This window comes from Lemur catta, chromosome 11 (assembly GCF_020740605.2).
Source record: "Lemur catta isolate mLemCat1 chromosome 11, mLemCat1.pri, whole genome shotgun sequence".
Lineage (NCBI taxonomy): Eukaryota > Metazoa > Chordata > Mammalia > Primates > Lemuridae > Lemur > Lemur catta.
Genome location: NC_059138.1, coordinates 49,283,926 through 49,306,486, shown reverse-complemented (window position 1 = coordinate 49,306,486; position 22,561 = coordinate 49,283,926). Strand labels below are relative to the sequence as shown.

Below are 22,561 nucleotides of genomic sequence, written 5' to 3'. Positions count from 1 at the left end.
TTGTTTGCTTATATTTTACAAATCTTCCAAATATATTTCTTTTAGCTAGAGATTTGCAATCAAATTTATTTAGAATTAGGAAGTTTCTTTCATTTTATTTAATTTAAAAAACAGTATAAACAGTAAAAAAAATTTGTTTTTTCACAACTTTTTTTAGTTAACTTCTAAGATGAGAACTCTGAAATAATTCCCTACTTACTTCCTTTCTTGGGAATTACAAGGCCATTATATTCACATTTAAACATTGTTATTCAGACAAATGTGTGTGTATGTATAAACATTATATATGTGTGTGCATATATTTATGTATTATATACATATATGTAAACATATACTATTCAAATAGAAACATGGCTTAGTGTATCTTTATATATTGTTACAAGAATATTTTTACTTCACAAACTTTTTGAAAGCTGAATCATTTCCTTTTTATGAAAAATCACAGCTAAAACCTAGGAACAAGACAAAAAGCATTTCCCCTTAAATATTTAAACTACTCATTCTAAAAATAATCTCTTATTTCTACCCCACCCTGTCATTTAAACTAAGAAACAAGACTAACAGCTTAGAGAGATTATTAGTGTTTTAATTTCTATTTAGAAAAGACTATCAGAATTTTGATGTAATACTGTAATTGCATAGGAGATGATTATTGTGTAAAAGGATATACCAGGCATAATGTATATCTTTTTACATCAGCCAAGGTAGGTGTATGTTTAGTTAACAAATTACATTTTCCTGAGAAGACAGTGGATTTATCTGAATAGTAAGAAAAGGAGGAAATAAAATAGTTGAGGACTTTAGAAGCTAAATGATTTCTTCACTCTGTTCTGATTCCTAGGTCTTTAGGTGATACTTTCAAATACATTAGAAAATTAAAATGACTTTTAAACCTGGTTGTTTTGAAGTCTCTCAGAGCTGTAGAGATGTATTCAGATAAATGTTTTTCCATGAGTGCTACTCTGATCCAGGCTCTACCCTAAAAGGAAGAAGAAAAAATCAAACATAGAAAATATTAAAAGTGAAAAAATATTTTGTCCACTGTGTCATGAAAATTATAGTATTTTAATAAATAAAGAACAACGCATTCAAAATACACATTCGATAAAGACTAAGAAAAATATTTAAATAGATAAAATAGATGAATTTTGATTATATAGAGTACATATTTTGTTTCTCTGAAGGTGTAGGGTACAGCATGTCAGACTAACTTTCTATCCTCTGAAGGGACAGAATATTGATACTATTTTGGTTAGAGATTTCTTTTGAATTATATAATTTAATCGTAAGATATAACACTCTATTTCAATAACCAAAATCAACATGCTAATTAAAATGAGTCCCCTTATAAAATATGAGAAATAGAGTTCCCTCTCATTAATAAAAATAATCAATCTAACACCACTTGTTTAAGAAAATTTGCAAGCCAATCCTTTCAGAGGCAGTTTTTATAAAACTAATAATAAACCCTAAATTTCATGATTTATCATGCACCTAAATCATAAGTTATTGAATTAAGTGCCACCAGAGAACTCCAAAAACTACTACCAAATATTTAAACCAGAGAAGACAAACAAACAACAAAAAAATCAGAAGCAAGCATATTCTAGCACAGAATCACAGAAATAGACAATTCTTACTAAATGTGAATAATTGTCTCATGGAATCTTTATTTAGAATGAAAGAATATAAGCGATCATATTTGTAGTGAGAATTTTGTAATTCAATTACTTTAATTTTTACTCAACCCTTTTATAAACATCCAGAAAAATTCAAGAAGATTGAATATATAGAATATCAAAACATTGTAATGGCAGTTGCAAATAAAGGTGACACTAATCAATAAATATGATAGTTGACTACCAGTACCGGGGAAAAAAGCATACTCTAGAATGTCTACAAGTCTAATGAATTCACCAAACTTTTGGATAGGAAAGGTCAGAAAGGAGTCAGCCTAGGCAGTGGTAAAACCTGTCAGGCTAGGAGCAGCAGTACTGCTGGGAAAAAAATGAATGATATGGGTGTAGTTAGCACGCCAGTCAACTTGCCTACCAAGTTCAACACTCCCTTTTAACCTGCCCTATGCTCAATCCATCATCCCTTCTGAGTAAGTCTAGGGGAACCTACAATTAGCTGTAGCTGACTGGAACAGAGGAAGAAAAAGGCACACCACTGGCTGGCCAGTAATGTCAAAATTCTCTCCTGAAATTTCATCTAGAAGACACAGAAACTAACAGGGGCATCTTGAATCAAAAGGCTACAATTTCACCAATCTAGAAGCAGGGAAAGTTGCTCTCCAGAGGAAATTAGGCACAGGAGACTGTGCTGTTGTTAGATAAGAAACGTGGGAAAAGTCTTGCTTCCTGATTTATTAATTTCAATCCATACAAAATTGGGCTGTGCTTAGTTTCCTGTCCTTGGATGTGTGCAGAATTGTTATATTGTGATAATAAACTGTGCTAATTTTAATGGCTTCTTTTCTTTCAACAAAAAACTTTTACTAGAACAGAAGATAAACAGACTTATAAAGGTTATTGGGGCCAAGAAGTGGGAAAACTGAAAATTAGGTTATGGAATTTAGATCTTATCAGATGATAATGAGGAACCACTGAAGGTTTTTGAAAAAAATAAATTAGTAAAAGTAGTCAACACTTCTTAAGAATGCCATTAATATGCGCTAGGCCCTGTTTTAAGAGCTATATACATATTAAGACAGGTAATCCTCCCAAGAATTGTGAGTTAAGTTAAAATACTATCCCTACTTTACTATATGCAGAAACAAAAAATAAGACACAATGAAAGAGAAGAAATTCATCTTCCCTCCACCAAACTGACCAACTTAATTGCATTAATATCCACACTTTCTACTTTTCTCCTATTTTAGGGGATGAACTGTCATCATTTAAGATAGTGAAAAGACAAATCACAGAGTGGACAAAGATATTTAAATTATATATATATATATGTATATATATATATATAAAACAATAAATATCTCATCCATAAAATAATCATTAAAAACCCATAAGAAAAGATAATCCAATTTAAAAATGGGCCTGCAAGGGGATAAATTTTAACTATAGATTCAATTTCTTTAAAATTTTCAAATTTATAGGTGTGAAATATATCCACTTTTAGGATTTTTGATGTAGGGTATATGCGGTTGGCCTCTTCTTCATTTCTGATGTTGATAATTTATAGTCTCTTTTTTCTGAACAGTCTTGCTAGAAGATTATCAATTGTATTTATCTTTTTTAAAAACATCAACTTTTAGTTTTTCTTCTAGTGTACATTTGTTTCAGTTTTATTGAATTTTTACTCTCCATTAATTCTTTCCTTCTATTTTGAGTTGAATTTATTACTTTTTTATAGCTTTTGAGATTAAAGCTTTGATCACTGATTTCCAGCCTTTATTCTTTTTTTTTTTTTGAGACAGAGTCTCACTTTGTTACCCGGGCTAGAGTGAGTGCAGTGGCATCATCCTAGCTCACAGCAACCTCAAACTCCTGGGCTCAAGCGATTCTCCTGCCTCAGCCTCCTGAGTAGCTGGGACTACAGGTGCGAGCCACCATGTCCAGCTAATTTTTTGTTTCTATTTTTAGTTGACTAATTTTTTCTATTTTTTTTTTAGTAGAGACTGTGTCTTGCTCTTGCTCAGGGTGGTCTCTAACTCCTAAGCTCAAGCGATTCTCCTGCCTCAGCTTCCCAGAGTGCTAGGATTACAGGCATGAGGCACCACACACGGCCTCTTTTATAAAAAAAAAAAATATAGAAGCCTATTTAAACCTATTTTCCTCTAAGCACAAGTTTTTGTATGTTGCATTTTCATTATTATTACTTTCCAAAAATATTTTTCAATTGTGATTGTGATTTCTTTTTTGATTCATGAGTTACTGTCAATTTCACTCATATAAGCATTTTCTAGTTATTTTTTGTTTTTGACTCTAGCTTAATTCTATACTGTGGTTAGAGAACATACTTTATATAATTTCAATCCTCTTAAAATTCAATGACATCTACTATGGCTCAGCAAATGGTCAATTTTTATATAAGTCCTCTGTGTGTTTAATAAGAATATATATTTTGCAGTTTTCTCTGATTTTTCCAATATATTTCAGTTCTCCAGTAATTTTATACATTCTAATTCTCTATTAATATTTATCTTTACTTCTTTCTTGAACCTCAAAAGTCAGTGATCTATATCATCCATCAGTTTGTTTCACTTCTTTTTTATTGTTCTTGATTTCAGTAATTTGATCCTGTTTCTTGATATGCCTGATGATTTTTGATTAAATACTGGATATTATGTATGAAAATTTATAGCAACTCTGATGCTGTTTTTCTCCAGAGTAGATTCATTTTTCTTCTGGTTGGCAAATGAAATACTAGAATATCACCTCAGATCATTTAGGGTACCATTTTTAGGCCTCTTTTGCATCGATCATCTGAATTTCCCATACTCTCAAGGTACAGTCTTTCTGAGGTTTCAAATGAAAGCCTGGGGTGTTTACAAGGCCCCTCCACCTTGTTTGCCCTTGAATTCTAACTTCTGTTTCTCCAGAACAAGACTGTGAAATCTTCAGTTACCTGTTTTACCTCTTACCTGCTGCTTTTTGCTTGGTTCACGGTACTTCTGCGCTGTGCTACAGAAGACTAAGACTTGGCTACCACCTCACATGAAAACTGCTTACATGACTTCAGGCACATCTGTCTATAGTTTACTGGCAGTTCCAAGTTCCAACTCCTGTTTCTCTAGCCCAGGAAAATGAAAACAACCACCCTCCATCTCCACCACTTTCTGCTTCTGGCTGGGGAACCTGTGGCCTTAAGGCCACCTGTGACCTTCCAGGTCCTTAAGTGTGGCCTTTTCACTGAATCCAAATTTTACGGAACAAATCCTCTTATTAAAAAGAATGCAGCAAAGAAAGATGAAGTTTGTTTGTTTGTTTGCCTCCTCTGGTGCTTAAAAGGAACAATCTTGAAATCAGAAGGTCACAGGTTTGGCGGACAATGTGAATAGACAAATGACCCTAGGCTAAAGCCAAGATGAATGTGGGGTTCACCTCATGTACCATCCTTCTCTCCATGATCATGGCCCTTAAGTTCTCTGCCTTGGTTATTTCCTTGTATCTTAAATTTGTTGCTTCATGTATTTTATTCAAATTTATAGTTATTCTCTGCACAAAAGTCCCTGTAATACAAGCTATTCTGTTACCACTAAAACAAGAAACTTGATTCTTTTCTTACCTCCAGGATCATCTCTTTTTTAGACCCCAATTATACCTTTATAACTATGGACCCTCTGATTCTACTCATCCCTTCTATATATTCTCTATACAGTACCAAGTTGATCTTCTAAAAATGTAAATCAGACTACAGTATTCTATTGCTTTAAAAAAAATAGAAAAAAAAAAAAAAAAGAAACTCTTAAGTATCTCCCCCACTGCACCGAGAAAGACTTCCAAACTCTCAATCATGACTGTATCTTCTATTCTATACCTTGCTTACTCTGCTCAATATTTGCACAGTACATTTCTTTCCTTAATTCAGTCTTGGGTCAAATGTTATTTCCTCAAAGAAGCCTTCCCTAACCACTATATCTAAAAAAAAAGTATACCTTCTACCACCACTCTTACTACTTTGTAATCTCTTGTTTTTTTATGGCCCCTGAGATTATGTCACATACATATTATCTGTTTAAAGATTACTAAAATGTAATGTACCTAACATTTGCAATTTGCAATCTTTTTCATCATGACCACTCCATCCCCAGTATTTCTAACAGTTTCTGGTATATAATAGGCACTCAATATATATCTGTTGAATAAAAGGATAAAACTGAAGGAAATGAGTAACTTGCTCATAGCTACTAAGCACTGGAGCTACCAGTGACAAGCAGATAAAAGGAATGATATAATGGAACAGTATTTTAGGAAGATTCATCTGAAGCTAGTATTTAAAATAGATAGCATGTAAAACAAATGGGTAGAATCAGAATATCTCTAGTTTCTGCCTAGAAGACTATATTTTTATTTTTAAAGTTTCCCAAGTATTTCTGACATTCTTCCAGGTTTGGGATCATCACAATAAAGAACTGGGGCTAGGAAATGTCAAATGGGGGTTAAGAGAAGAGATGAAAACTTGTGAGTCAATAATAGAAAATGATCATAAAAATGGTCTCTTCTCAATACTAATTGTAAAGTTCTAGTATTTGATAACTCTGGTTCATCTGAAATTAGTAACCCCTCTGTCTCTGCCTATTTCAGTAGAAACTTTAGCTAACCTGCCTCTGAGACAGAGCAGTGACAAGGCCAGCTGCTGAATAAGGAAAAAAGTGAGCAAGAACATGAGACCAAGAAAGACTAGGAAGGATTGGAGATATATGTCATGAAGGTATATTAAGGACTACAATCACAGCTCTGATACAGTAGAGGTGCTCAATGACAGTTTATTGGATAGAAATACGCATGGATAAATGGATGTCTGATGTGACCAGTGTATTCAGATACTGGTCTAATATGTTAAATTCAATAATAGAAGGAATGTATAGGGTAAGCAACCAGAAACTAGGAAAGCCAAACTTGGCTAAAGACAAGAACTGCTATCAAAACCAAAGGAAAAAAAGGGCAGGGGGAACCCACACAAAATATGCAAGAAGGTAGGAGGAACTCAGGAATAATACAGGGCTCATATTTTGAGGCCAAGAAAATAAAAAGAGGAGGAGGAGAAAGGATTTTTAAAACTTGAAACCAGTTGGAATACTAAGAAAACTCAATGGAAATATCTGCAAGGTTAGTAGCAATAGTGGCTAAAGATTCAATTAGGGGTAGGTTTTGTCAGAGATCATATGATATGCTTATATGAGCATATGCCCTAAGACCAGATGGGGAAGATGGGGAAGTTCAGAAAAACGTGAAATAATTTGGTCCCTACTGAGATGAAGTCATTTTTCTAAGAGTGCTGATTCTAGTATGAAACTTAAGTAAGTTTTATGTAGAAATCCCATGTCCTAGAACCCCTTATACTATAGAAAGAATAGGTGCAAATATACCAGACATACAAAGATATAGACACGATCTTCAATCCAAATATTCTAGTCTATTGTTAATCTATGTTTAAGTCTTGGAAAATAGGCTCAGCTAGTCACAGACTAAGCAAAGAAAGGGAATGGTCTGCATTTCCTACATCTTAACCTAGACAAAGTATCAGATCCCTCATGGTGACTAGCTTCTACAATATAAATCGAAGTGGTACAGTAGTAGAAGGACAAAGACACTCTTGATTCAATCAACTCAACTAAATTGAAACAATGTTTCTATACCAAATTTGCCATTGCTCCATAGTGCATCTATGTCTTCCACTGCTTAAAATGTTATCTGCATAACCCTAAAAATGTAATCCGAGTGAATACAGCCTCTTATACAGCATTTAAAAATACAGCTGTTTTGTTCCCAAGTGTCCTGAGTGGTGTATTGTTGACTACAAAAACCTGGTGCTTTAGTTCTGATAAATGTTTTCACCTGTGTCAAGGTGGAAGGTCAGTGCTACATATGCTAGTGGTCATTCAAGATTGCATCTGGAAGGCTCAATAAACTCGCCATCTGATTATGATACTTGGCAAGTGTGATTTATTGAGTAGATTAAGTGCTTTGCTCTTAATACAATGAATAAAGACAGAGCTAACCTTTGCCCACTGACTTTTCCCAGCATAACCAGGCAAATCATAGATCTCTCTTTCCTCACTAAAAGGAAACAATTTGAGTCCTGGGCAAAACAAAGATATAAATGCAGGATTTGGAACTTGATTGTTCTGTGGTGTTTTGATACTCAATACCAGTTCTTTACAGAATAAACATTGACTCTCTGTTGGACATCTTGCTGTGCAGGGACTAACCCCAAGAGTCTCATTAAAGAGTTGGTCAGCTAGGGTTTAGATTTCTTTGGCCCACTCAGGTCCAAATGCTACATTTCTAATGTTTGCTAACTTCTCAATTACCTTTTGTATTTTGGGATATGCTAGTTCTATAAATATATTCTCTCCTCTATTGAAAGAGTTTAGAATACACTTGTTAATTTCTCCTACTTTTAATCTGAAAATGAGAAAATAAAGTTTATGTACCATCTAGAGTATTTCCATTTTTATAGATTTGATTCACTGAATTATAGTTAATCTTTTAATCTTAACCTAAAGAAATCAAGATATTATTCTTAAACCATGAAGAAAACATGAAAGGAAAATTGATAAAACTCACCTAAGATGCAAAGGGAAATTCACATTGCACAGTTTAAAAATCTGTAGTCAGTCAGAAAATTAGAAAGTAAATAAATGAATGAATAAATTTAGTAGTTTGAAAAAATAGAGGTCAAAAGACTACTAAGACAATAGTTAAGACTAAAAATAAATCTGTTAACACACAATGAAAAATAGGATTGAAACATCTATGAAGAAAAAAATTTAATAAAAAGAATATCTAACTATAACTGACTTAAAAATGAAGAAATTTACTGGTTTAAAAAATATGTTAGGCAGAGAAGAAAACTGATTCAACCTGAAAGGGTTGAAAGATACTGAAGCAGGAAGTTTGTTGCTCAGATAATCATTTGGTTGGAGAATGGCAGGAGGCAGTAAAGGAGGGAGCAGTGGTTTTAGAATGTGCACTCTATAGCTGTAGTCTCGAAAAGGTAACAAAAATCACAACTATAAACTTTAGGTAAAAATATATTTCCATATTAAGGATTAAAAAATGTTTATGCTTCTAAGTAAGTCACTAAATTTAAACATTAAAGATCTTAATTTTTAAAACATGTACTCAGCTCATGTTTACAAAATGTTTAATTTGAAGATCTCTTTGTCAATTTTGCTAAACAAAAATTTTCCAAAAGAAAAAAAAAAAATCCCAAATAAAAAAGGATGCAGGAACAAAAAACTTGGAAACCATACTTTGGAAACATACTTTTATACTTTTGGTTATTACACAGATATGTAACTTACAATTTTATTGTTATGACATAATGAATTATGCCTTGATTGTAAAACTGTAAATATCGATTTTCAATCTTTGTTTTCTATTCAATGTTTCATTCTATAATTCCTAAGTGCCAAGAATAGTAAGGAGAGCTGCTCTGGCAAGTCAACAGAAATATATAAATAAAACTGCTAAATGAAAGCTGATACAGGTTGAGTATGCCTTTTCCAAAATGCTTGGGACGCAAGTTTTTTGGATTTTGGATTTTTTTAGATTTTGGGATATTTGCATTAAATGCTCTAAGGAGCATTTCCTTTGAGTGTCATGTGAGTGCTAAAAAAGTTTTGTATTTTGGAGCATTTCAAATTTCAGATTTTTGGATTTGGGATGTTCAACCTGTATAGCTTGAATTAGCACCTCAGACTTTTTACAATCTTGAAAATTAACGAGGACCTCAAAGAGTGTTTTCTGTAGGTTATATCTATCAAATTACTATATTACAAGTCAAAACTGGAAACTCTGAAAATATCAGGTAATTCAAAAATATCAAAAACTCATAATATGTTAATATAAATATTTTTACGAAAATAATAATTTTTTTGAAGACAAAAATATTAGTGAGAAAAGCACCTCTGTTTTACTTTTTTTTTTCAAATCTCTTTAATGTCTGGCTTAATATAAGAGAATTAAATACCTGGTTCCACATTCCATCTGTTACAATGTGTTGTTTTGGTTGAAGTATGTGAAGAAAATCTAGCCTCACACAGATACATACTTAGAAAAGGGAATCTTTTAATAGCCTTTTCAGATAATTGTGGATTTTCCTATGTTCCATATCAAAACAATAACTGATATCTTAAAAGTTAGTTGAACATGGAATCTATAACCACATCAATGACCTTTTCATACTGCATTACACTAAATCCATTGACCTATCTTGCACTTTGAATTGATCTTTTACCTGTACATGATTTTGTAATTACATGAATTGGTCATTTGGAAAATACAAGGAATGTAGATCTACCAAATACTGACACATTTCATTAAACAATTAAAAAATACATCTGTTAATATCAACATCAATGTCATCAGAAAAGCCTTTATATATTGGGAAGCTATCAAGCTTAAGGTGGTGAATACAAGTTTTCCAAAATTCTATTTTTTACTTAAAAGCTTTAATTTTACTATTGGCAACGAATACTGTCAGCTGTTTCCTTGAAGTAACAGGCCCACTTCTTCCATTTTTTTTTCAAGAAAATATCTGCCAAATGCCTAAGTCTAAAAAATTATGGTTCATAAGTTTTTCTTTCCATTAAAAATAGTATGAAATGAAAAAACTATCTAGTTCAGCTCACAATTCAAACAATTACACAAGTGCTTTCCTTGAGGCAATCATCATATTTTAATATGCTGCAGAAATGCTTTAGCATAGTTCCCATTTTGTTCCCTAGGATATTAAAAAGACAGGGACTCAAATGTTGAGATTTTAATATTTACTGCACCATCATGGACATTCTAAAAGTGAAACTGGCTTTTTTTTTATACTGAGTGCATGGTGGGAAAGAACTCAATGAATAACTACTAGTATAATTTGATACCACTGCCTTAATTCATGCTAAGATTCCAGCAGTTTTATCCACCATTGCTTCTGTATCAGGAATACAAATGTCAACACAGTGAAAAGGCAAATACTAGTAACATGTTGGTATTACATGAAAAAATTTTTGATATTATGGAACCCTTAATTTTCAAAAGGGTCTGAGATGCCAGTGTTCTTCAGGACATTGTTTTGAGAGCCACTGGCTTATATAATTCAAGAAATGTAGAAACATCACAGAACAGGAAATATTTTATTGTGCTTCTTAAAAAGGAAATTCATATCTTCCTGCTATTCAAAATGCCACAGTGAAGACTCAAGAACATTCTAAAATAACTACATGCAATGAAAAAATGGAAACAAGCCTCTGAAAAATGTTAAACTTGATCAGGTATTTAATTCCAACAAAGAAAAGAAAACAAACATTTTACATAGCAAAGAGCTCAAATATTTTCTACTTAGGTTAAAACTGCTTAGGATTAGACTATACACACAGCATATTACCAGTGTCTTACCTTAGCTCTAGAAGAACTGATATTTTCCATATTTTCAATGCTGCAAATACAATTCTGTGAAACTTTCCGGCAAGCCACTCTGATATAGTCCCAAAAGGTACGAGGACTTTCGTAACCAAACCAGGTTACTTGACCTTCAGGATAAAAATTATAATACAAATTTTTTTTTGAAAGTAAAAGAAAACTAGACTTAACAATTCAAAATGCAAGAACAATAAAATTCCATAAAATAAAGATAACATACTATGCTATAATGGAAAGAGTACTGATGTAAGGGTCAAAAAGCCTTAAATCTAGTTCTTTTCTACCTTTAACTATTAATAACTGTATTACCTTGGAAGACTTAATAGACCTGAATCATAGTTTTCTCAACAATAAAATAAAACTAAATGAAATAAAAAGGAAATAGACACTAAAACTATATTGCCATTTAATATTCTATTATCTAACATAGTCTTTCAGATAGCACATGGAAAACCTTCCTGTGGTCCTAGTTAAACATTAATTTAAATGTCAGCAGTTTAATTCTAAACCTTTCTCTACTTAGAAAAAATCCCACAACTTTTCCTCCTCTTCATAGGGATACTTCAAGAAAGGAAACAATGTGTGATTTATCCTACAAGTAAATAAAATCAACCAACATCCCATATTCACTGATAATTCATAATCTTCTACCCAACCATTCTCATCTATAAAGCTGTCATTCATTTGCTCTCTTCTAGTCACCAACTCATGAAAAACTCTTGAAGTATTTACCATTCTAATTTTTCATATTTGGGTAACTATGTATCTGTTTGTGACCAAATGTTCTACTGTGTATACCTTATATTAATATTGATATTTCTATGCAGGACTCTTGAGTATTAGGTCCATGAAAACCATTTTAAACACTTAGTATTTTTAAATGGGATGTGAGAGACATCTTAATACTTTATTCAGTTGTCTGGAATGATTAGTCTTACCTAGGGAAGTTGTTTAATCTTACTGTAGAAAGATTTCCTTGTATATTTAAGTGCTTTTTCATCTTGAATGAATTATTTATTTCAAATCTTCCCTTCTCCAGTAATAACGTCTCTCCAGAAAATGTTGTCAGCAAGCACCATTTTAGGAGGAATGTCAGAGGTGATATTTGAGTGGTTTCCAACCATGGCAATACATTAGAATAACTGGACTGCTTTTTAAAAATAATTATGTCTGGTCTCCCCTCAAACTGAAAAATCAAAATCTTTAGGGTAAGATGTAGGCATTGGCATTTTTTAAAATGTCTCCCTGGTATTTCTAATGATGTATTTATGGTTAATCAACCAATAGAACTCCTACAAACCATGATAGGGTTCATCATTTACTTTTAAAGGCTCCTCTTCCAGCAAACCATGCATGATCTCTATGGTTAGTCCCACTGTTGGCACAGCACCCTGTGCTTACTTATCCTTATAATGATTTCTTTACTTAATCATCTCACATATTAGGTGATAATATCACAAAGTCAGGGATTGTGTCTTATTTGTCTTTAGATCAACCTCTAACATGTGACTCAGTTTTTGGCTCACAGTACGCACTCAATAAATATTTGTTGAAAAAAAAGAATGTGTAAATCAGCACACAACAGATCATCTTAATTGCAATGAACATAAACCTTGAATTTTTAAAAATCCAATTAGTATCTTTTTATAACAATTTTTATGACAGTCTGGTATTATGGTGTTTGCATGCTAGATTACAAATATCAAATATTTTGGACAAATATATTAACCTTTGTCTATATATAAATAAAACACAAAAACATCTATAAATCCTTATCTAAATAACTATATAATTCAATGTCTCTTTAAAAATCAAATCTTACTGCCTACAAATAGAAATCTACAGGAATATTTACAATCTCCCTTGTTCCTCTTAAACTCTTTCCATCACTTTCCTTTGTCCTCGTTCTTCTCTGAATTAAAAAGTTCCTTGTATGATACCTCAGATATAGTTTGTCTCTAGGAACTTTTCATGTCATCAATTTGTTAGCCATTTGGAGGGGAGGCAGGGTGACTGGTGGTTAAAAATATGGGCTCTCAAGTCAGGTGGACCTGAATTAGATCACTTTCTAGCTATGTGATCTTGAAAAAATTACTTAAATTCACTCTATAAGTCTGACCCTCCTCTGTTGAGAATACTAGTAGTAACTACCTGATAGCACTGTTGTGAGAATTAGATGAGATCATGTACGTGCAGCAAGTAGCAAAGAGCCTAGTATATATTAAGTACTAAATAAATGTTAATTGTTCCTACTGTTAATCACTGTTACCACACAAATGGTTAAGGGAACCATGCTCCCTTCATACTATAAAACAAAGTGTGAATGAGATACACAGTTAAGTTCTTCCCATTACTTGCTTAGAATCTAGAGAAATCTTTAAAATTTACTCCCTAACCCAACTTTTTCCCTTATCAACCATTCTAAACTTACCTCTTCAAAATGTTTCTAACCTCAACTAATTTTCCTTGTCTTCTATTATTTAGTATCATTCTATAATTTCAAAATAAGAGGTATAGCTGCCAGACTTCCCGCAAGAAATGGAATGTTGTACACTGGAAGGGGTATTAAAGAAAGAGAGTGTAACAGGGATTCTCTGGTGGCTTTAAATTTCTCTAAAATGGCAGTATGGAAAACACAAGTCAGAGAAATATCCAAGAAAACAGGCCACACTGTACTAGCCAAAGGCAACCACCTACAATGAGAACCCAGATAACCAAGGAGAAAAGTAAAGCATAGGTTGCCCATGACCAAGAAGAATGTCCTTGGTAAGAAAACATATACTGGTTCAACACTTTTGCATAGGGGATGATTTGCTTTTCTACAATGCTATTATAAACTTTATCATTAGTTTCACATTTCTGAGTAAAGTAATTTGTAAGAAGTTTTGAAGTAGAGCTGTTAAAAACCAAAGAATATAACAAAGCCCTGTTTTGGAGGAGAGAAAACACAGATATAGAAAAACTAGAAATCTAGGCATAATTTAAACAGAAAAGGCAAGGGCACTAAATCCTTGGGACTCCTGCTATGGGTGGGCTACACTATCTACAGGAACTTTTACCCAAAAGATAATGACAAGACTTCCCAGATTACAAACTGAGAAACTAAACAAAAATAGGATGGCACATCATCATAACTTGCAGGACCTTAAATAAACCAGTAGTCTCTTTATAACACTTATCTATTCAACAAACTAGATGTGAGGATGACTTGGCTTGATTGTAGCTTTCTTCCTCTTCCATGTGACTTATTTCCAAAATGAAGTTCTTAATTTAAGACACTGAACTTTCCACATTCAGAAGGGCCTGCTTTAAAACAAGGTAGATTCTCTTGCTAACACCTACAAACAAAAGCTCTCTTGTATATTGTATGTATATCCCAGAATTTTATCTAAATAATTAAATAATTTCTGCATCTACAAAATGGGTTTAATTTAATTAAATATAATATTAATTGAGGCATTCAACTGGTTGTTTGAGATATTATTATTCGAACATTACTTTTATGTAAACACAGATTAACTGCTTGTAAAAGTCTGTAACCAGTATTTAACAGGAGATTAAAAAACAAAGTTACAAGCTGATTATGCCTTTAAAAATAAATATTGAAATAATAAATAACCACTCCCAGGATATTTTCCTTTCATTTAAAAATAACCACAAAAGCAAATCAAATAGGAAGACACTGACTAGTCTAAATCTTGGAGAAATTTTATTCCAAAGAAGACATATACTGTCAATAACACAATTCTCTTTTTAAAGCTCTCCATGAGTATAGGTATATGCTTTTAAGTGTTCTTTGAAGTTGACTTTTTACCAATGTGAAAGTTAAACGAGCTTTTCAAAACTTATTCCCATCCCATCAATACAACTGTAATTCATTTTTAGCCACAGAAGTAAGTGGTGAAAAGTTTGCTAGACTAAAAGACGATCTACTACTGACCAGCTCCATGATATCTTTCTCTGTAAAATCCCTCATTTTCAGCACCTAAAAATGGTTTGTGATCTCTAGGGTCCAATGTTATTCTAAAATTATTCTTCTATATTCTTTAAGTGAGATATCTATTCACATCTTACAATATGCCCGTGTTTTGTTTATATTTTATTTTATGGCCAGAATGAGACCCTCTAAGAATAGAAGCTAAATTTTCTAAAGTGGCTCTTTACTAAGCAGTAGCTTATGATACAACATCTTTTAATAATATAATATAAAATATAAATGAATCTGTTAATTGACTTCCCTTCCCTATACTTTGTAACAGTGCCTAGTATGTAAATAGCAAATGAAAAACTGGTCTCACAAACTAAAGTTCTATTAATGTTAAAATACATCACCTACCTGACAATATTAAATACTATTACACCTTAGAGTTGTTATTCATCTAGACAAGCAACAAAAGACAAGACAGTCCCACCAAATTTTAATAAACCACTCTGATATCACTGTAAAAGTTTTCAGATACTTAGAGGAGATTGGTTACTTGTGGATTTATTTTGCTACTATATCAATATTTAGATATTTAACTTATAACTTTTCACTTTAAATTTGGTATTAGCAATCCTAAGTTTCTTACTGCTAATTTATAAAAAAACAGCTTACTATTTTCTACTATCTTTTTTACTAAACAGAAAATTCTCACGTCTTTGCAAGAGGTCAAAAACCTTTTCTTTAAAAAAATTACAGTGTCCCAAAAGTCTCCATACAAAGGAAAACTTTTGTAAAATTTTATAACAAATATTTTGTAAAAAAAAAAAAAAAGTTCATTTAGCTACAATTTCCCATTTTCCCTATGTATGGTGACCTTTGGTACACCCGGTATTACTAGTTGAGGTTTATATTAGGCCTTTCAGCTTTGAAGGTAAAATTATGACACCGATTCATTTTCTAACCACAATTTTCTAACTAAACATCTCACATTACTGTTCTAAAAAAATAGGACAAATTTAAACACTTAAAAATAATCTCAGTTACACTTTAAGCTAAATCTGAAGAAGTCAGAATCTAGATTAGATACTCAATTATAGAACATTGCTAGTACTGTATGTTACTTATAAGATGCCTCAAGTAAATCATTTAGCCACTGTGAATCACAGTTACTCATCTATAAAACGTAATTATTATCCTTTGTTACTAACAATTTAATGTCTAGTTCACTGGTAAGGAATTATTCATAAACACACACAAATATCTAAATTATGTATCCATATCATAAAAATTACCAATCCTTAATTTTCCAAAACAAAAAGATTAAGATAACCAGCTTGACCAAAAAACTGAAAGTCAAATTGACTTAATAGGCTTTTTTAATCCCAGTAATTTTGCTATCTCTCCAAATAGAGTACAAAGGTTTTGTTTTTCTTCCACCAGCATTATTCAAATAAGGCTTAAAACATTAGTGGACAAAATTAGTATACTGAAGGCCGAGTCCACACAGAGAGCTACACATAAAGGTGTAGCCTTGAAGAAATCAAGGGTAATTTGCTGCAGTAGTGATTAGGGCTATAGGTACAGAACATAAAACAAAGAAACTGTTCAAAATAATTACTTGTAGAAATTAGGATTAACGAAATGAGAAGACATTTATTTTACACTTTTTATCCTTTGTCCTACTGTAATCTTTTAAAATAATTACTATGTATTTCTTTTCTAACTAAAAGATATTTTAAAGGGCTAGGTCATAAGGTACAGAGGCCCAAGAGAGTTTTGCATATAACAGGAATTCAATTAAAAAAATATTTCAATAAGTAAATAAAGGGATGAATTCTACCTGGGAGAAAGGAAACTGTGGAATATATTCCTATTTTTTAAAAAAGGAATATATTCCCACTAATGGTTAAAGAATGACAAAGCAGTTATTGTTGGTAGCACTCATGTACGTTTACTGAATGACTAGAATATTCACACAGCTTCCTTGAGCTCCTAGTTTAATGTAATAAAAATATTATACAGCACTTATAAAATTGAGTTAATAGCAAATAAATCTTATATCATTAAGAGTTACAAGAAAAATGTAAATAACATTGAAGCATGATTCATAAAATAGTAATTAAAGCTATGGAATTTAGAAATATTCATGAGTCACATAGGAGAGGAAGAAGACAAAATTGTGTGGGTTTACAAAATTTTAATTTTAAAAATCAGCATAAACATGCCTTTTCCCTTTGGATTTAAAAAAACAAAAACAAAAAAACTTAAAGCTTTGCAAAACCCATGCAATGTACTAAAAGAGATCACTTAACTGATACTGCCCTCCCCAGTAAGTCAATTCCATGCTCCCGTGCAGCTCAGTGGCGGGAGACATCACCAGCATAGAGTACCCTTGAAGAGGTATTTGGAGATGAGCCAGCCATCTGCAACTTTGGGAAATCTCTTTAAAAAAAATAAACAACAACAACAACAACACACAGATATTTAAGAAACCTGCTATCATGTTTACAATTCCAAACTGAATAGCCCAAATAAGATGGCCATACATAATTTTGAAGCAGTAAACACTATTTTTACCTAATAAATAAAATAAACTCAATTAAGATGAATATGAGCTACACTCAGAAAATAAATCAAGCTGGCCCCTTATATAACCTGTTCTATTGGAGAGGCTAAGTGTGCTGTTCCCTGTTTATTTTCACCTCCATCATTCTTTCTCAAATTTAATAAACTTATGAGGACACTGGACCTCAAAATCAGCAACAGCTTGACTGAATTTGCTAGCTTTGTACCTCCAAACTTACAAGATTGATTAGGAAGAATTACTCACTTTAAACTATATGGCTCAGAAAGTTTTCAATTTTAAAAATGCACATTTTTTACTGTTATCTTTTCTAAAAAGTTATAAACAAATACATTTTTAAAGAGCATTTCTCTTTTTTTGCCTAAGAAATGGTAAAGTTTTTGTTTGTTTGTTTGTTTTTTTGCTTAATGATGAGAACAGCACTTAGATATCAAGTAAAATGCTGGTAAATTTACTAAATAATGCCTACTCTATAAAAAATGCTGTTTTATTTGCTACAGCTTCCAATTATTGTTTAACAATCACCATCTGGAAAAGTACTATAAATTCTTGCTATGTTGTTTGGAAATTGCTAGTATAATTAGATGGGAAAACTTCAAAGCCAAATTTCTGAAATCACATTCCCAAAAAATGACATTTCCTTCTCTCATAAGCAAACACTTAAATCTTCAATAGCACACAGTCCCACACCTTTCCAAATACTTAGATCCTTTATAAAACCAAATTAAAAACCAAACAAACATAGTAATGTGGCAAGAAAAATGAAAGGAAGGAGATACATAAGCTGTGCCACATCTATGGCTCTACCATTCACTCTCTATCCTCTTACCCCTGTTTGGAACATTTTAAACAAATATTAAATTTAGAAACATATCAAAAAGGATCTATGATTTGTTATCCTAGTTAAAGCCCATATTACAACATGTTCTTGCTATAACTACAACAAACAAAAATGAAAATTTATCAACATTGAAATGTAAAGCAGAATAGAATGCTTTTCATTGGAAATAGTATCAATTCTTAGTGTTTAAACCACATTTACTATCTCTGTCCTGACACAAAGTTCTCTATCTTATTTGTGATCTATAGATTCAAAAACGTATCAAAGTAAAAACAATTTCTATGGAAATTTTAAGGAAATTTTACTTCCAAAAATGTATAAAATAAGCTATATCATTACTATGATTTATGTCATGGCTTAATTCCTCATTTAAAGTGGGAAACAATTCCTGAATCTCTTTTATTTTATTTTATTTTTAGAGACAGGGTCTTGTTCTATCTCATAGACTACAACTCCTGGGCTCAAGCAATCCTTTTGCCTCAGCCTCCCAAGTAGCAAGGACTATAGACTAAAAGCAAGCACCACCATGCCCGGCTAATTTTTGTATTTTTAGTTTTTTGTAGAGACAGGATATAGCTATGTTTCCCACACAGACGGGCTCTTGCTATGTTGCCGAGGCTGGTCTCAAATTCCTGGCCTCAAGTGATCCTCCCACCCTGGCCTCCCAAAATGCTAGGATTACAGACATGAGCCACAACACCTGGCTGACAACTTTATCAGTAGTAGAATTTATTTAAGACTTCTCATAATATTTTATTCTTCTTGCCTTGGGGAAGGTACTCCCCTCCCACGAAGCAAATTATAATTTTTTTTTTTTTTGAGACAAAGTCTCGCTCTGTCACCCAGGGCTAGAGTGCAGTAGCATCATCATAGCTCACTGCAACTTCCAACTCCTGGGTTCAAGCAATCCTCTTGCCTCAGCCTCCCGAGTAGCTGGGACTACAGGCACACGCCACCACACCTAGATAATTTTTTTCTATTTTTTCGTAGAGACAGGGTCTTGCTCTTGCCCAGGCTGGTCTTGAACTCTTGGCCTCAAGCAATCCTCCTGCCTTGAGCCACTGAGCCCTGCCCTAATTCTAAATTTTGAATCATTTAATTTGGAGGGGTTTTGAAAGTGAACTTCATGTAAAATAAACCTGAATAATTCCCAGAGTAATAAAGTTTAAAACCATTAATAAATCTCTCATTCTGTAAATAAGCAAATATTTAAATTGGGGAATTACAATGACTTTGAAATTTCTGGTTTGATTATAAAATATAAAGACCCCTTTGTCTATGTCTCCTAATTATATGTATAAATACTTGATTTTTTTGTTTTTATTTTTGCTTTTCACCCAGAAATACCCATACCAAACATGGTAATTAGGAGTACTACAACAATACGACTCAAAGAGAAGCAAGTAATCAAGTATGTGGAGATTGTATGTTGTAGAATTTTAGACATCCAAATGACAGAAAACTAAGATACAACTATTTAGTATGTTTTAAAACAAATCATAAACTCTCAAATGAAAAAAAAAGTATGAAATAAAATAAAATAATAAACTACCAACAGTAATCATGTAAAAAGACTAATCTCAAGGGAGAAAAAAGATCATTATTGATCAAAATGGACTATATAAAAACTAGTTCCACATGATGTAAAGAGTTTTTTCTATCCTGGGGTAATTAAAAAGACTCACTACACAAATGATATAGGCAAAGCAGAAAATTTTTAAAAAGGTTAATAAAATGAAAATACATTCAATTTCACTTATAAATAGAAATTAAAATAACAAGATACTCATATATATGATAGAAGGCCAAAAAACATACTTTCCCCAATAAAATTAAAAACCAAATATTAATAACAGTAAAATGAGATATGGGAAAAAATAACAATCACATACATTATTGTTGGTACAACCTTTCTAGTAGACAATTCAGCAAAGTATATTAAATTCAAAATGTACATATCCTTTGATTTTAGTAATTACAATTCTAAGAATCATTACCTATTATGATTACTAGGAAATAATTTTAGAGAAATTAGACAACTATGTAAACACATGTTCAGTGACATATAACAGCATGTTTACAAAAAGAAAAATTTGGGAAAAATCAATAGGAAGTTACTTATGGTTCATTTATATATTAAATATTATGTAGCTGTTAAAAATGAAATGGACATATATCCAAGAGAATAAAAAACATGTAGAAACAAAAACTTATACATGAATGTTTACAGAAGCATTATTCATAAGAGAAAAAAAGTGGAAACAATCCAAATGTCCATTAACTGATAAAAGGATACACAAAACGTGGTATATCCATATAATGGAATATTCTTCAGCCATAAAAAAATGAAGTACTGATACATGCTATAAACAAATGAACTTTGAAAACATTATGTTAAGTGTGAAAGAAGTCAAACACAAAAAGCCATATAATTTATTATTCCATTTATATGGAATGTCCAGAATAAGTAGATCCATAAGAATAGAAAGTAAATTAATGGTCACCAGGGGATGGGGAGTTTCTTTTTGGGGTGATGAAAATTTTCTAGAATTAGATAGTAGTGATAGTTGCACTACTCTGTGAATATACTAAAAACCACTGAATTATGTACTTCAAAATGTTTATAATAGTAAATTTTATGTTATATAAATTTTATTTGTTTTTAAAATACTAAAAAAGAAGAAATGAAAAATATTAATATGGTCATGAAAAGATGCCTACAATATACTACGGCTAAAATACAGATCATAACAAAGAAAAAAATATACATTCATATGCATATACATATGCAATATACACAGGATGGTAGATGGGCAAATTTGCCAGCTACAGTTCTATCTGGGATTTCTGGAAGTTTTTATTAATACTTCCTACTGCTTTATATTTGAATGTCTCATGACTTTTATGAGGACTAGGAGGAAGAGGAAACGCAAAAATGATTGCTAGCCCAAGAAGATATATTATACAGAGAGAAAAAGGTTAAGGAATCATAACAGAACTTTTTCTTTCTTTCTTTTCTTTTTACTCATATAGTAGACTATTAATAGGAATGCAAACAAAGTCAAGTTATTTATTCAGCAGTTACTGGATAAAATTTTAAAATGAAGTGAGAGCCTTCTCAAAAGGCATCAGAAAAACAAAAAATGATGAGTGCTACAAGCTTAAGAGTAAAGTATAAGAATATGATTTTGATTGAAAAGGTTATATAAAAGTATAGAAATTTGAGTGATATTTAAATTTTTCCAGTTACTAATAACCTTTTTCACTATAATTGCTTTAGAGATTAAAACTTTGTTTTTAGAATCTATGTAGTTATAATACCTATTTATTCCTGAACCTTAAATTTACAATAAACATTAATATAGAAGTTAATTTTATTCACTATGCAACTTAAAACATTGAATCAAATTCATCATGGTACAGATAACCCTGGATGCTTCAAGAATTACTTGAATATTATGATTTTCTGAGATATAAAATCTACTGCAGCTGTCCTAAATTTCCAAGTATATAACTTAAAAGGGTGTTTCTCAGAGTGGCCTTGTCCATTGTCTAAAAGCCAAACTTTGGTAACCTTCAGAGCCAATTTCTTATCTCTGGTATCATGTTTTGGCCTGAGTATATGGGTTTTTGTTGAATGAGTTGTGTTCATATGTTACTACAGAAACAATTCAAGTCTCATTTTGTGTGCAAACCAAGAATCCAAAGTTGGAAAACCTACAAAAATGAACAAAGAAAACTCAAAAGCCAATGGACAGGTTTATCTTTACTCATTGTTTCTAACAGTGTTTACACTGTACTTCAAAAGATGGCCTCATAGGGAGGTGACTATTTATCATCTAAATCAGGAAGAGCTTTGAGGTTCAAGCCAAAGTTCCTGAGCAATGCTTAGGTATCATAACAGTTCAACTGGGTTACAAAAATTCTAAAATGTCAAGTTCTAACTAGGAGTTCTCTTTTTAAGAGTCCGAATTCAAGTGCTATTAGAAAAAAAACATAGGGATTATTACTCTTGCATTAAATATTCAATTTTCCAACACACATTCACTGAGTGTCTATCATACCTCAAGCACTGTTCTACAGATTTGGGATACATCAGTGAACAAAAC

At 31.9% G+C, this 22,561-nt stretch overlaps 1 protein-coding gene across 1 annotated transcript in view; it reads right to left on the bottom strand.

Annotated features, from left to right (window-relative positions):
- The window catches only part of RUNDC3B (RUN domain containing 3B), a 115,237-nt gene that overhangs the window by 54,136 nt on the left and 38,540 nt on the right, over positions 1 to 22,561 (bottom strand). Inside the window, exons 3-4 of the mRNA XM_045564783.1 lie at positions 11,079 to 11,212; positions 894 to 979 (exon numbers count right to left, since the gene is read on the bottom strand). Coding sequence (XP_045420739.1) covers positions 894 to 979; positions 11,079 to 11,212 — 220 coding nt within the window. The remainder of the gene's footprint in view (positions 1 to 893; positions 980 to 11,078; positions 11,213 to 22,561) is intronic.